The following is a 13,998-nucleotide window of genomic DNA, read 5'->3' on the forward strand; positions in this document are numbered from 1 at the left end:
TATGGGGAAAGAGGTTCCCCACATGCCTGCTGTGGGTGGTCTCAGTTTCCTCAGATAGGAGCTGTGACTTCCACAGACACTGGTTAATCACAGGCGTGGGCATTATTGCATTTTGACTCTGTGAGCAATTAAGTCTCTGTGTACCCAGTCACTTTGGAGGAGTGTCACACAGAAACAATGGTGCTGTTTGTATCGGGACTAGGAGGAAGGAAAATAGTCATCAGTAATTTCTCTGTTACATTTTCTTGGTAACCAGCCTGGATCTTGGATTAAGTACATCTTTGGACTTGGTCTGAGTGGTACCATCACTGTCCTGGGTTAGTGTAGAGTGCTGAGGAAGCAGGACACTGAGTATCCACATGGATGTGCCTTTTTTCATGCCTCCATTGCTGCTAGAAAGGAGGGCCATGAGTCTGTCTCCAGACTCGAAGGGCTGACTCAGCCGTGGGCTCGGTGTCCCTTTGAGTGGGACACAGGACGCACCTGAGCCCATCCTCTTCTGCCCACAGACTGGAGCGCTGCTCAGCGCCTTTGTTCAGCTGTGCCACATTTCTACAACACTGGCCGAGAAGACCTGGGTCCAGCTCTTCCCAAGGCTGTGGAAAATCCTCTCCGACAGACAGCAGCATGTAAGTCACATCTTAAAATTTTGTTTGAGGAGAACTCTCACCCAAGGACCAATTATAGTGATACCAAGTGATGAGGGACAAGCGTGTGTGTGTGTGACAGGGTCTGAATATATACCCCAGGTTGGTCACAAGATCACCTAGCTCAGGCTGGCTTTGCAGCAGCACACCTGATTCAGGCTTGTCAGCGTTTGAATGTCGGTTCTAGGCTCTGGCGGGGGAGATCAGCCCATTCCTGTGCAGTGGCAGTCACCAGGTGCAGCGTGACTGTCAGCCAAGCGCATTAAACTGCTTTGTGGAAGCCATGTCCCAGTGTGTCCCCCCAATCCCCATGCGACCCTGTGTGCTGAAGTATCTGGGGAAGACTCACAACCTGTGGTTCCGCTCAACGTTGATGCTGGAGCACCAGGCCTTTGAGAAGGGGCTGAGTCTGCCGATCAAACCCAAGCAAACAACCGAGTTTTATGAGCAAGAGAGCATAACGCCACCTCAGCAGGTGAGTCCTCATTCTGTTGGTGACTTTCAGTAAGTGCCTCTCCCCAGAGGTTTTAAATGATGCTTCCGGGGAGTCGCTTTGTTGACTAAAAAGTATGTGTTTAACCCAAGCACTCAGAAGCAGTGATTTCTTTCAGGAGATACTGGATTCCCTCGCTGAGCTTTACTCCCTGTTACAAGAGGAAGACATGTGGGCCGGTCTGTGGCAAAAGCGTTGCAAATTCTCGGAGACTGCAACAGCCATTGCTTACGAGCAGCATGGCTTCTTTGAACAGGTGATGCTTCTGGGTGATGCCTGGTGGGTTTCACTTGTAGGTCTTCCTCAATGTCACATGCTTAAGTTAAGTTAAGTTGGAACGATTTACACTTGGGACAGTTGTTGTTTCATTGAGTGTTGTTGCCATTCGTTGGAGTACTTGGAATGGAACCCAGAACTTTAGTAGGCTCAGCAAGCCTCCTATACCCCAGCCACACTGTTATCTGTTGATGAAGACCCTTTGAAATCTTAACTTAGAGAGACCTGGATACATGCCTTACATGGTTTAAAACTTCTCATGCTTCCTGTGCAGCATGGCACTGATTACAAGTGTTCTTGGTCCCATGTGGGATGCTGGGGCCCAGAACTGAACACACTTGCGTGTCCTGTGGCTTTCTCCCTGACCTTTGTGAGGACTGTCCTGTCCTCTGTCCAGCCTCTAACAGGCAAGCTGTGGACATCAGGTAGCCTTGGACAGGAAAGCTATAGTTGTTCTTAGGTTCCTGTCTAGCTTTCCCCAGTTAAGAAGACAAGGAAAACACTTTCTCCTCTGTAGCCTGATGGCATTGTTACTTTTTTTTAGGCTCAAGAATCCTATGAAAAGGCAATGGACAAAGCCAAAAAAGAACATGAGCGGAGTAATGCCTCCCCTGCCATTTTCCCTGAGTACCAGCTGTGGGAAGACCATTGGATTAGGTGAGCTGAGCCAGGCCTTGGTGAGACTTCTTTGAGATATATGTTTCAATATTCAAATGACATCTGTTTATTTGCATGTGTGGGGTACACACTTGCCATGGTGCACATGTGGTGATCAGGGCAGCTGTGGTCTTCGTCCTCTTCCATGGTGTTCCTCTAAGTACCTCAGGCTTGGTGGCAAGCACCTTTACCCACATAGACATCTTGTCAGCCCTCAGACACCAGTGTTTTAAATCTAGCATTTTAACACAATACAGTCTAGAGATAACATTTATTTGATACATATATGCTAAGGAATAATCGCAATAAAACACTAAAGTCTTTGTTTTTCATTATTAGGCTGTTTTCTACTAGGTCAGAAACAATAAAACAAATGTAGTCATAGCACAGTTGTTTGTCTGGAATCTGAACTAAGGTGTTTTCAGCAGCATTTACTGGCATCTAATGGTGTGAGGTCGTGGACATCTTGAAGGTGGGCACAAGGCCGCAGTAAAGTTATGTACTTCAACATGACCAATGCTTCCGGAAGCATCTCAGATTTGTTATGCATTTAACTTTAGGCTAATAGGTGCTTATTGTGTATCTAGAGCCTTTTGCTATTGCATACTAGCTGGCCACCCTCAGATTCACTATGTGACTCCATATGGAGTCCCTGGTATAAAGTGTATGAGTGCACTGGGCATGGTGGCACACACCTTTAATCCCATCACACTAGAGACAGAGGCAGGTGATCTCTGTGAGTTCGAGGCCAGCATGAGCTGCAGAGTAAGACCCTGTCGGGACAATTTCAATGTTTGAATTAAAGAAGCAAGGGAGCATGTCTGAATTCTTCCTGAGTATTTCTCTAAAGGGTTGGTTGCTACAGAATTTAAGAAACTAATGCATATGTAATTAATTGCACTAGTAAGGAACTGGTCATTGCTGCCTTCCCTCAGGATATGGAGCTGTGCTCTGTTGGCTGTGTGGTCATAGGGCAGGCAGGTCTCCTGAAGGCAAGCCCAGATAGTGTGCCACAGCAGTCTGTACTCAGCACTTTTATCTTCTGTGGTAACACCATGTCTTCAACCCCTTCTTAACCTTTCCAAGTCTCTCAGTGTGTTGTCCTGATTGAGCTCCTGTTTTAACCCTGGTCTCCTAGGTGCTCCAAGGAGCTGAACCAGTGGGAAGCCTTGACTGAGTTTGGCCAGTCCAAAGGCCACATAAATCCCTACCTCGTCCTGGAGTGTGCATGGAGGGTGTCCAACTGGACGGCCATGAAGGAGGCACTGGTGCAGGTAAGACCCCTGTCAGGTTGTGTTAGCAAAGCCCACATTGCCTGGCTTTCTGTCACTGAGATCTTTCCTAGACTTGAGTAAGTTTGGTATTAATAGAGGTATTAATGGAGCATTGAGAGAGAGAGAGAGAGAGAGAGAGAGAGTTAGTTAGTTAGTTGTAGTAGTAATGGTGTTGGTGCAGTGCCTGCAGTCGCAGTAGTTCAGTGCCTGCAGAAGCCAGTAGAGGGCGTTAGATCTTGTTGTGGATGTTAATACCAAACTCAGGTGCTCTGCAAGAGTGACAGGTGTTCTTCACCTGTTGAGGCATCTCCAGCCTTTGTCATCCAGTTTGCAAATGTGTATTGGGTGTAGAGACCTTAACCTCTGAGAACAAAGGTAACATCGTGAAGCGGATTGGTATAAATAAGTTGATGGTGTTGATAGATTTTTGTTGGAAGAGACAGCAAGACTAACACAACACATAAGATTGGAGCCAGAGCAACCCAGGCTGGTGTGTTTGCTGTTAGCTGAAAAGCCACTGATGGGAGGAAGGGGCAGGCTCTTGGTCTGAAGTGAACTGGGCATGGAGATAGGATGTACAGTATGAGTGGGGTGTTTAAAATGACTTGGTCCTTGTGGGTCTGTGCATATGGTACCATGACAGGAATACAGTCTCTGTTTCTACCCTGGGAGCCTTTGTGGTGCCCCCCGCAACACAGGGATTGCTCACCCGTGTCCAGGAGAATATCTGGGAAGAGCAGTGTAAAAGCCTGCCTTCTCTATTGAAATTCGGTGTTTACATTAGTGCCAGATTTCTGCGTTTTGCTTTGTGTGATTTGGAGAACGTCATCACCACCTTGGCTGTCGTTCCTCACTCCAGGTGGAGGTCAGCTGTCCAAAGGAGATGGCTTGGAAGGTTAACATGTACCGAGGATACCTGGCCATCTGCCACCCTGACGAGCAGCAGCTCAGCTTCATTGAGCGCCTGGTGGAGATGGCCAGCAGTCTGGCCATCCGCGAGTGGCGGCGGCTGCCTCACGTGGTGTCCCATGTGCACACACCTCTTCTGCAGGTAGGTACTGCCCCCTCCCAGAGCTCAGCCTGGAGTCCTTAGGGCTGCAGAGCAGCTGAGGGCCATAGATGGGCCAAGTGACAAAGGAAACTCTTTTTCCTGGTCTCATCCTTTGCCATGGGAATTCATCCTCAGGAAAGGAAGGCCAGAGTCAGAAAGGGAGGGGAAAACAGTGTGGCTTTTCACTTTGGAATTCAAGTGGTTGTGATTTTACCATAGCACCACCTTTGGCATACTGTTCGGACAGTTCCCATCCAGCCTCAAAAAGACTGAAGTGACTTGTGTCCTGATGTCCTCCTTGGGCATCGATTTGTGAAAGTACTTTTTTCTTTTATTAAGATTTAATATATGTTTATGAGTGCTCTATTGCATGTATGCCAGCACACCAGAAGAGGGCATCAGATCTCATTACAGATGGTTGGGAGCCACCATATGGTTGCTGGGAATTGAACTCAAGAGACACTGGAAGAGCAGCCAGTGTTCTTAACATCTGAGACATCTCTCCAGCCCCTGAAAGAGTACTTTTGAGACTAAACCAGTATTTTGAGTTTGCTGTGGTGTGCCTGTTAATCTGTTTTATGTTGTAAATAGCACAGTGTGTGCTACAGTGTGAACCATCCCAGACCCAGATGGTCTGTTTGGGGTCAATTTCTAGAGGTATAAAAGTCAGAGGACCAGCTGGGTGTTGGTGGTGCACGCCTTTAATCCCAGCACTCGGGAGACAGAGGCAGGTGGATCTCTGTGAGTTCGAGGCCAGCCTGATCTACAGAGCGAGTACCAGGACAGCCTCCAAAACAATACAGAGAAACCCTGCCTCAAAAAACCAAAAAAAAGAAAAACGAAAAGTCAGAGGATCACATCGTGTGATGGGCTTCTTGCTGGGAAGAATGGTGTGAGTCATCAGAATGTGATATAGAGCTACTGGTATTTCATCTAGGGTCTCCCTGCTGATGATCCAGTCCTGGGCATTTCTTCAGAATTGTAGATGGTTTAAGAGGTTAAATCCCAGTGAGATCTGGGGGGCAGGGATTTAGGGCACAGCACTGCAGCTTCTGAAACATACTGACTTCCTGTCTCAGACTGTCTCCTCAGAGCCACGGCTTTAGTGAACAATGCCCTGTTGTCATTTCAGTGCTTGTATTCAGTGCTCTGCTTTTTCTGAAAGAATGCCCTAAGATGACATATGTGATTGTCTGAATTAAGTTACTAAATATCCTCAAGATTTCACCTACCAACAGACTTTTACTCTGTAGTGTAGGAGAGACTTACTGCTGCTGTGACCATTGAATTTCCAGGGTTTTCTCACTTCCTTTGATTCTGCACACCTGCACATGCGCACGCACCCACACACACACACACCCACACACACACAGTGGGAGGGGCAGTTTAAACCTAGGGCCTTCATGCTAGGCAAGCAGCCTCCTCTTGTGACTACTGAGAAGTTTCCTTTGCATAGAAAGAGTTACTGGCTGGGTTTCTAAGCTATTCAATAAAAGTACCAAAGCTCATTGTGAAAATGGGAATTACTGTGCAGTTACATATTTAAAGCATTAAAGCATGAAGTATAAAATGCAGCTCATCACATGATCCTGATGTCCAAATATCTTGGAGGGTGAATGAAAAGAAGTCTCATTTTCTCATTACTTTGCTAGCAGTTGGTAATGGGAGTATTTGTTGGTAGTCTGGCTATAGACAGGTCCTGCTGCAATTAAATTGATGATTATTAGTGCTGGAGAGATGTCTCAGTGGTTAAGAGCACTCACTGAGTGCTATTTCAAAGGACCCAGGTTCAATTCCTGGTACCCAGATGGTAATTGACAACATGAGGAATGTCATTTCTAAGGGATTCCACCCCAAGTGATAGCTGCCTCCATACCACTAAGAAATCTTATTGTATTTGTTTTTCAAGACAGAGTTTCTCTGTGTAGCCTGACTATCCTGAATTCCATCTATAGATCAGGCTGGCCACGAACTCAGAGATCTGAGTAATGGGATCAAAGGGGTGTGCCACTATGCCTGGCTGTTTTTGTTGTCTCACTATGTAGCCCTGGCTGGCTAAGAACTCAGGTTAGTCTTAAGCTACTACATAGAGATCCACTTGCCACTTTCTTCTGAATGCTCACTGCCACATCCATTGTTTTTATTTGATTGTGTGTATATGGTGTGTCAGTCAGAGAACCTCTTGGGACAGTTGGTTCTCTCCTTCCATATGTCTCAGAGATGAGTTCAGGTCCTTGGACTTGAAATCAACACCTTTACCACTGAGCCATCTCTGCATGCAGCCCCCTAACTTAAGAAATCCTAGTGAAAGCCCAGGCAACACCCATAAAGATATTTTCCAGGAGCCCTTTCAGCCTTTCAGTGACTTGAACTGTTTTGGTGATGGTAGTATTCTGGTTTGTTTCTTTCTTTTCTTTTCTTTTCTTTTTTTTTTTTTTTGGTTTTTTGGGTTTTTTTTCTCTATGGCTCTAGCTATCCTGGACCTCAGAGATCCACCTGCCTCTGCCTCCTGAGTGCTGGGATTAAAGGTGTGTGCCACTGTTCCCAGCGTGGGCTGTTTTGTTTCCTGTTTGTGTATGTATCCTGGCCTAGGTGCAAAGATCAGAAGACAACTTTGCAGAATCGGTTCTCCCTCCATCACATGGGCTCTGGGGACTCGGGCTGACTTGGGTGGTCAGGTTTGGCAGCAAAGCCTCCCTCTGAGCTCTCACCCCCCAAGCCCCGGTTATGGAATCTCTCTGTGCTCCCCAGGCTGCCCAGCAGATCATCGAGCTTCAGGAAGCTGCACAGATAAATGCAGGCCTGCAGCCCACTAACCTGGGCAGAAACAACAGCCTCCATGACATGAAGACAGTGGTGAAGACCTGGAGAAACCGGCTGCCCATCGTGTCCGACGACTTGTCCCACTGGAGCAGCGTCTTCATGTGGCGGCAGCACCATTACCAGGGTAAACCGACCTGGTCCGGCATGCATTCATCATGTAATTTTCCAGACGCCCCGCTGTGCTGGTTTCATGTCTTCGTTTTGTTACGTTTTTTGTTCTTTTTGTTTTTCTTTTTTTTCCCCCAGATTTTGTGTTCTGGGGTAGAGGTGAGAGGTAGCAATGGCGATGGTAGTGGGGAGAGGTGAAGATGGCAGACAGTGGGAAGGGTTCGTGCCTTGCATCCTACCCACTTAGCTGGGAATTCCTGCCAGATATCAAGGGTGCAGGACAGGGCGAGTGAGCTGTGGCATGTTCTGTCTCTAAGCCCCTGCCTAGAGGCACCTGTTCTCAGCTGGCTTTGTGTCCACTCCTGGTTTTCCTGCCCTACACCCACCAGACATCCCCATATGGAATCACAAGGTGGGTTCCATGGCCTTCCAGGGGAAGACGGACATGCTCCCCCCATTTGCGACAGGATCTCATATATATATATCCCAAGCTGGCCTCATACACTGTGTGGCTGAGAACTAAGGATAACTTTGAACTTCTGATCCTTCCTCCTCAGCCTCCTGAATGCTGGGGCTATAGGCATGTTTCACCGTGCCCCATTTTTGTGGTGTTAGGGAGCAAACCCAGGGCTTTGTGTATGTTAGGCAAGTATTCTACCAACCGAGCCCCATCCGGGCTCTAGTCTGTGCACAGGATTCCAGGGAAAGCAATAAGGGTGTATCCTGTTTTCATGAGCCATGTTACATGTGTTCTTCATTTTTCTTTAAACCTGATTGGGACATGCTTAGAGAAAAATGTTACATGCCTGACAGCTAATTCCTTTACTCCTTAGCTATTGTAACCGCGTATGAAAATAGCTCTCACCACGACCCAAGTTCCAATAATGCCATGCTTGGAGTTCATGCCTCAGCCTCAGCCATCATCCAGTATGGGAAAATTGCCCGGAAACAAGGTCTAGTTAATGTGGCACTGGATATACTGAGCCGTATTCATACCATCCCTACCGTTCCCATCGTGGATTGCTTCCAGAAGATTCGACAGCAAGTGAAATGCTACCTCCAGCTGGCAGGAGTGATGGGCAAGAATGAGTGCATGCAGGTAGGGCCCTGGAGAGGTGATCGTGTTGGGGCTCCTGGGCCAGGCAGAGAGGAAGGAAGATGAGAATTATCCAAATACAGCCTTGACAGTGGCAAATTGTTCACCCGAAGGAAGAAATGAAAGAAGACCATTCAGGGTTAAAACTGCATCTGTGGGATCTATTCTGCCATGTGCTTAACTATGTGCTTAAGGAAGAAAAAAACATTATAAAGGAGAAGGTAAGGTCAGGCTGGCCATGCCTGTGCCCGGAGGACCAAGTGAAAGAGACAGCAAGTGTGGCTGGACATGGTGCCTGGGAAAGAAGGGCTTTGCTTACAAATTTCAAGAGCTTTTCCCCCCCTCTCTCCATTTCTGAACAGGGCCTTGAAGTTATTGAGTCCACAAACCTAAAATACTTCACGAAGGAGATGACAGCTGAGTTCTACGCTCTGAAGGGAATGTTCCTGGCTCAGATAAACAAGTACGCACACTCTCTGGGCCGAGTGGCAGGCTCTCTAGCTATTCCTTCGGCCAGTGTGTGGCTCAGAACTGGGAGTTGTGTGGTTTCATGATGGTGAGGCATCTGTGCGTGGTGCCCTCTGCGGAGAGGAGCTCACAGCAGAGCCGTGTGGAGTCCCACTGTGTCTTAGAGGAGAATAGTCTGAGCACAGGCCTGGTAGTGACAGAGACTCCTTACCTGGTCTGTCGGAGTAGTCATTTCCTTTTGAGTATTGTGGGCTTCTGTTGCTTTAGCTGGACTTGCTGTGTTCTCCAGTCAGGACTCAAGCCCCTCCCCTCGGTCATCCTGTTGGGCCTCCTGATTCCCTGCCTGACTTAGGAGAGGGGTTTTTGTTTAAGAGCCACAGTCTGTCAGCTCCAGTTTTGAATGGAAGGTGTATAGAACCCACCTGTGTCTCACTAGGCAACTCCTACTTGGTCATAGTCTTTCCTGTGCCTCTGAATTGGCTGCTGGTTTTGCTTGGGGATTGAGCCTTTCTATTCATAAAAGACATGCGAGGCCTGTGTTTTCTTGATTTGTCTTAAACATCAGTAGCATGATAGGAAAATGGGATCCTATGTCGCTGTCGTGGAATAGTTTGACAAGGGACAGTTGTACAGAAAACATTTAAGACTGAGTTGCCCTAGGCCCCAGAGGTTTGGTCCTTGGTCTAGAAAGACCTAAGCAAAGAGGTAATTGTTTCAGGGTCTGGAGCAGCACTAGTCACTACAGGCAGAATGTGGCAATAGCATCAGGGTTAAGTGAATAGCCATCTCTGCACATGGCAGTGGAGTCATGCAGCTACAGAACCGAATGGTGTCTGGCTCATGCTTCAGTGTAGATACCTCAGAAACATTGTGCTAGGTGAAGTCTGACTGAAAGGTTTGTACAATGTATAGCTTGACGACAAGAAGTCTGTCAAGTACATCAGTCCATTGAGATGGAGAGCAGGTTGGTGGCTGGGGACTTGGCATGAGGCGAGTTGGAGTGGCTGCTTAAGGAAGGTTACATAATGGTTCCATGAATGTGTTAAATATTATTCAGTGTTTGGGTGGGGTGGGTGGGTTGGTTGGTTGCTTGGTTGGTTGGTTGGTTATGGATTTTTAAAATAGTGTCTGAAGGTGAACCTCTGGCCCATAGCTTGCTATGTGTTCTGGGCTAGCTTTGACCTTGAGATCCTCCTGCCTGTCCCAGCCACTCCCGGTTGAAATCCAGGATTTGAAGCAGCGTTGTGTCATCTGCTGTGTGCTTTCGTTTCACACAGATCAGAGGAAGCCAACAAAGCATTCTCAGCGGCTGTGCAGATGCACGACGTGCTGGTGAAGGCCTGGGCCATGTGGGGTGACTACCTGGAGAGCATCTTTGTGAAGGAGCGGCAGCTGCACCTGGGTGTGTCTGCCATCACCTGCTACCTTCACGCTTGCCGCCACCAGAACGAGAGCAAATCAAGGAAGTACTTGGCCAAGGTGAGATTGGGAGATTGATCTTTGCCACAGAGTAGCTGGTAGCCTTTGGGCTTGGAGATCCAGCTCCACATCTGAGTGAGGCCCGCTTTCCTGCCCTCACTTACTTTCATCTCCCTACCGTGGGACTTTTCACAACCTAAGCAAGGAAACAGAGGCCCGAACATCCTGGATTCTTGGCCTTTCCTTTATGTCCGGTGCTCTCTGGGGTCACACCCTGGACAAGGCCTGCTAGGCCAGAGGGAACTATGCCTAAGCATAGCTAGAATTAATGTTTGCAGCACACATAGGAATAAGCTCCCCTGGGGTATTTCAAGTCCCTGGTTGAACATGAGCTTTGGAGTATACATCAGCGCACATGGTTGCTGAGCCAGATGCCAGCCCTACCCTGCTGTGGCTCATGCACTCTGCAGTCCCAGGCTCTATGATAGACACCAGCATGTAGTTTGTCTACTGTAGATGGCTGATAATGAGAGTCTCACAAAATCTGTTTGGTTTGGGGGAGGGGAGGGCACCCCTGTGAACAAGCAGGTTATCTGCTATTGTCTCCATGCAGCTACTGCTGGTCCCCAGGTTGGAACAATTAGCAGGAAAACTGGATTCAAGTATAGATTGTATTCCACTGCAAGGGTTCCACTCCAAGCTTTGTTTTGATGCCCCACCATGGCCAGTAACACCACTTCATTTAAGGTTGGGGAAAAGTCACTTGATCGAGGCGTTCAGAATTCTCATGTAACCAAAACTTGTCCTCTGCCTCAGGTGTTGTGGCTTCTGAGTTTTGATGACGACAAGAACACGCTGGCAGATGCTGTGGACAAGTACTGCATTGGTGTGCCCCCCATCCAGTGGCTGGCGTGGATTCCACAGCTGCTCACCTGCCTGGTGGGCTCGGAGGGCAAGCTGCTCCTGAACCTCATCAGCCAGGTGGAGTTGGGCACACCTGCGCCCCATAGAGCATCCTTTTATAAGTCTGTAGGAGCATGTATGAGTGCTCTGTCTACATGGACACCTGCATGCCAGAAGATCCCATTACAGATGGTTGTGAGCCACCATATATTTGCTGGGGATTGAACGCAGGACCTCTGGAAGATCAGCCAATGCTCTTAACCACTGAGCCATCTCTCCAGCTCTAGATGAAGGCTCTTCAGTAGTGGTATAGTTAGTTTGCTTGGGATGTTCAAGGCCTTTGCTACTTCTTAAAGTCACAGCTCCTCCTGAACAAGCAGTCACCAGCTGTGCCCGGCAGAACAGGCAGCGCCTCTCTATTTGGTTTCATCCACATGGAGATTGTCAAGTAATTCCTGGAAAACACAATTTTGCTTGAGAGCACAGGGCAGTGATACTCCTGAACCCTGGCGTTTTGCCTAGAGCTTAGCTGCCAGGTTACTGCCTGAATCTGTCCTGTATTGTCATTTATGCAGTAGCTGCCCATACACACACACAAGCCAAGTGCCCTGTGGCCTTGGCAGTTTGATGTGCCTGTCCTCTGTGGCGCATCTGCAAGGGTCTGAGTGACAGGATCACAAACTAGTATGGTAGAAATGATGCCTGCCAACTTGACTATGTTTCTTTGAGAACTCCTGCAGTTACACAGACCAAAATGTGCCCAAGTGGGCTTGTTATTTATTTGGAGTCACTGTATGACTTGGAATGGCTTGTGCTCAACACCATGACTAACAGATACACAGGAATCTCTGATTGGCTAAGATCCAAGTCCAGGATCAGTGTCTCTTGCTTTCCTCAGATTTACTGAAGGAAGTAGAGTGTGTTTTCTGCCATTAAGTCTTCATTCAGGTAGAATTTATGAGAAATGGTCTGTTGGAGTTTTAAACAACTGAGCTGGCTAGCTGTTTCACTTACTGGCTAACAGCTACATCAGTCACTTGGTGTAGATTGACCTCTTTGACCCAGATGCCTAACCAAAACCTGCTCACTGCTTGCTCACAGTTAATTCTATCTATATACGCTGTCCATCACTCAGAACATGTATTAGGGAACAGTGCTGTTGACCGCTTGCTCTCTCCAAGCAGGTTGGACGAGTGTATCCCCAAGCGGTCTACTTTCCCATCCGGACTCTATACCTGACCCTGAAGATCGAGCAGAGGGAGCGCTACAAGAGTGGTACGTCTTCGCTGGGCAAGCTGGTGGGGTCTGAGGGGGTCCCAGAGCACTGCTGCTACAGGCACACCCCTGGCCCCAGCTCCCCGGACCAAGCCTAATGGCTGAGTAGTTTGTAATTCTTCCCTGCCACAGTGGGGGTGACTTCTGGAGGTAGAGTAAGTAGTTGAGGTCCGAGCTATGGGAAGTAGAGTTCTTCTCCACAACAAAGATGTCAGTGTAGAGGTGTGCTGCGGTCCTGATGGGTACTTTCTGGAGCTGTTGTTGTGAGAACAGTCACAGAAGATGGCTCTGGATCCACATTGACAGCCTCACTGAGGAAAGGGCTGATTTAGTGGTCTGGGGTACTTGGTAAGTGTGGTGCTCCCGTAGTCACTTGGCTCTCCATGCTGCATCAGAGCCTCCTCAGGGGCATAAGACCAGGTGGGCACAGGGACACAGTGCGCTTCATCTCTCTGGGTTGGTCATTTTAAGGTTAAGCTTATTTTCTTGATTCCTGACTAGATACAGTAAGCTCAAGCCAGAAATCGGCCATGCAGTGTTCTGCACTGTGTTTCTCAGAGAGAGACTAATTTTCAAAAATGTCATTTTGCAAGTGGGGGTTGGCCTTCCTGAGTAAAGTGTGTAGACCAGTTTTTTGGGGGAGGGGGTGATTGGGCTTTTTTTTTTTTTTTTTTTTTTTTTTTTTTTAGCTGCCTTTAGGTTCTTTGAACTTTAGTAGCAAGGAATGTGTTAGGGAATGATTTTCCAAGTATTTTATATCAGACAGCAGATGATGAAGGGGCTCAGGGAGCCATGGCATTTGCCCACTTAGACTCTGTGATCCATTGGCTCACACACTGGTTTTTCCCTGGACCACCTGTAGCTAGGGCATAGCTGACCATGCTCCTCAGTCAAGCAGGGCAGCTGTTCTTAGAACCAGGGCACCTCTGCCTTGTCCCTGGGGAAGAAAGGTCTTGTCCCACAATGGTAGGAACCAGTGTTCCTGTGGCCAGCGGGTCCCTTAGCGCTCTGAGCTTGTCATGAATGGGTCTTGCGCTGACCTTGGCGTTGTGTGTGTTGCTCTCAGATTCTGGACAACAGCAGCCCAGTTCAGTGGGTAACCAGTCCCATTCTGCATCAGATCCAGGGCCCATAAGAGCAACAGCGCCCATGTGGCGCTGCAGCCGAATCATGCACATGCAGCGGGAGCTTCACCCAACCCTCCTGTCTTCCCTGGAAGGCATCGTCGACCAGATGGTCTGGTTCAGAGAGAATTGGCATGAGGAGGTAGGTGGACCCGATTCTGCAGCTGCTGCCTCCCCATAGAGGGAGTGGATGGTACCGGAAGTATCTACGGACATGCTGTCGTCAGACTGGGATGTCTGGTCAGCCCAGCTGTTTACAGTTGAATGTAGCCGTGCAGCAGGTGAAGAGATGTTCTCTGGACACTCTGGATACAGCTTCAGGTGGTTGAAGTATGAGGGAGGGAGGGGATGAGGGCAGAGGTTTTTCTAACTCCGTAAGTAAAG

General features: G+C 48.3%; 1 protein-coding gene across 12 annotated transcripts in view; it reads left to right on the forward strand.

The window, feature by feature from the left end:
• Trrap (transformation/transcription domain associated protein) overlaps positions 1–13,998 on the forward strand; it is a 95,217-nt gene that overhangs the window by 68,557 nt on the left and 12,662 nt on the right. For 5 of the 12 annotated variants that reach the window (XM_051205433.1, XM_051205439.1, XM_051205438.1 and 2 more), the window contains 13 exons: positions 510–629; positions 835–1,122; positions 1,259–1,396; positions 1,961–2,073; positions 3,212–3,347; positions 4,207–4,398; positions 7,150–7,378; positions 8,163–8,428; positions 8,788–8,888; positions 10,171–10,372; positions 11,129–11,293; positions 12,400–12,490; positions 13,557–13,756. In XM_051205433.1, coding sequence (XP_051061390.1) covers positions 510–629; positions 835–1,122; positions 1,259–1,396; positions 1,961–2,073; positions 3,212–3,347; positions 4,207–4,398; positions 7,150–7,378; positions 8,163–8,428; positions 8,788–8,888; positions 10,171–10,372; positions 11,129–11,293; positions 12,400–12,490; positions 13,557–13,756 — 2,241 coding nt within the window. The remainder of the gene's footprint in view (positions 1–509; positions 630–834; positions 1,123–1,258; positions 1,397–1,960; positions 2,074–3,211; positions 3,348–4,206; positions 4,399–7,149; positions 7,379–8,162; positions 8,429–8,787; positions 8,889–10,170; positions 10,373–11,128; positions 11,294–12,399; positions 12,491–13,556; positions 13,757–13,998) is intronic. The other 7 variants (XM_051205436.1, XM_051205440.1, XM_051205442.1 and 4 more) reach the window with 3 other exon arrangements.

This window comes from Phodopus roborovskii, unplaced genomic scaffold (assembly GCF_943737965.1).
Source record: "Phodopus roborovskii unplaced genomic scaffold, PHOROB, whole genome shotgun sequence".
Lineage (NCBI taxonomy): Eukaryota > Metazoa > Chordata > Mammalia > Rodentia > Cricetidae > Phodopus > Phodopus roborovskii.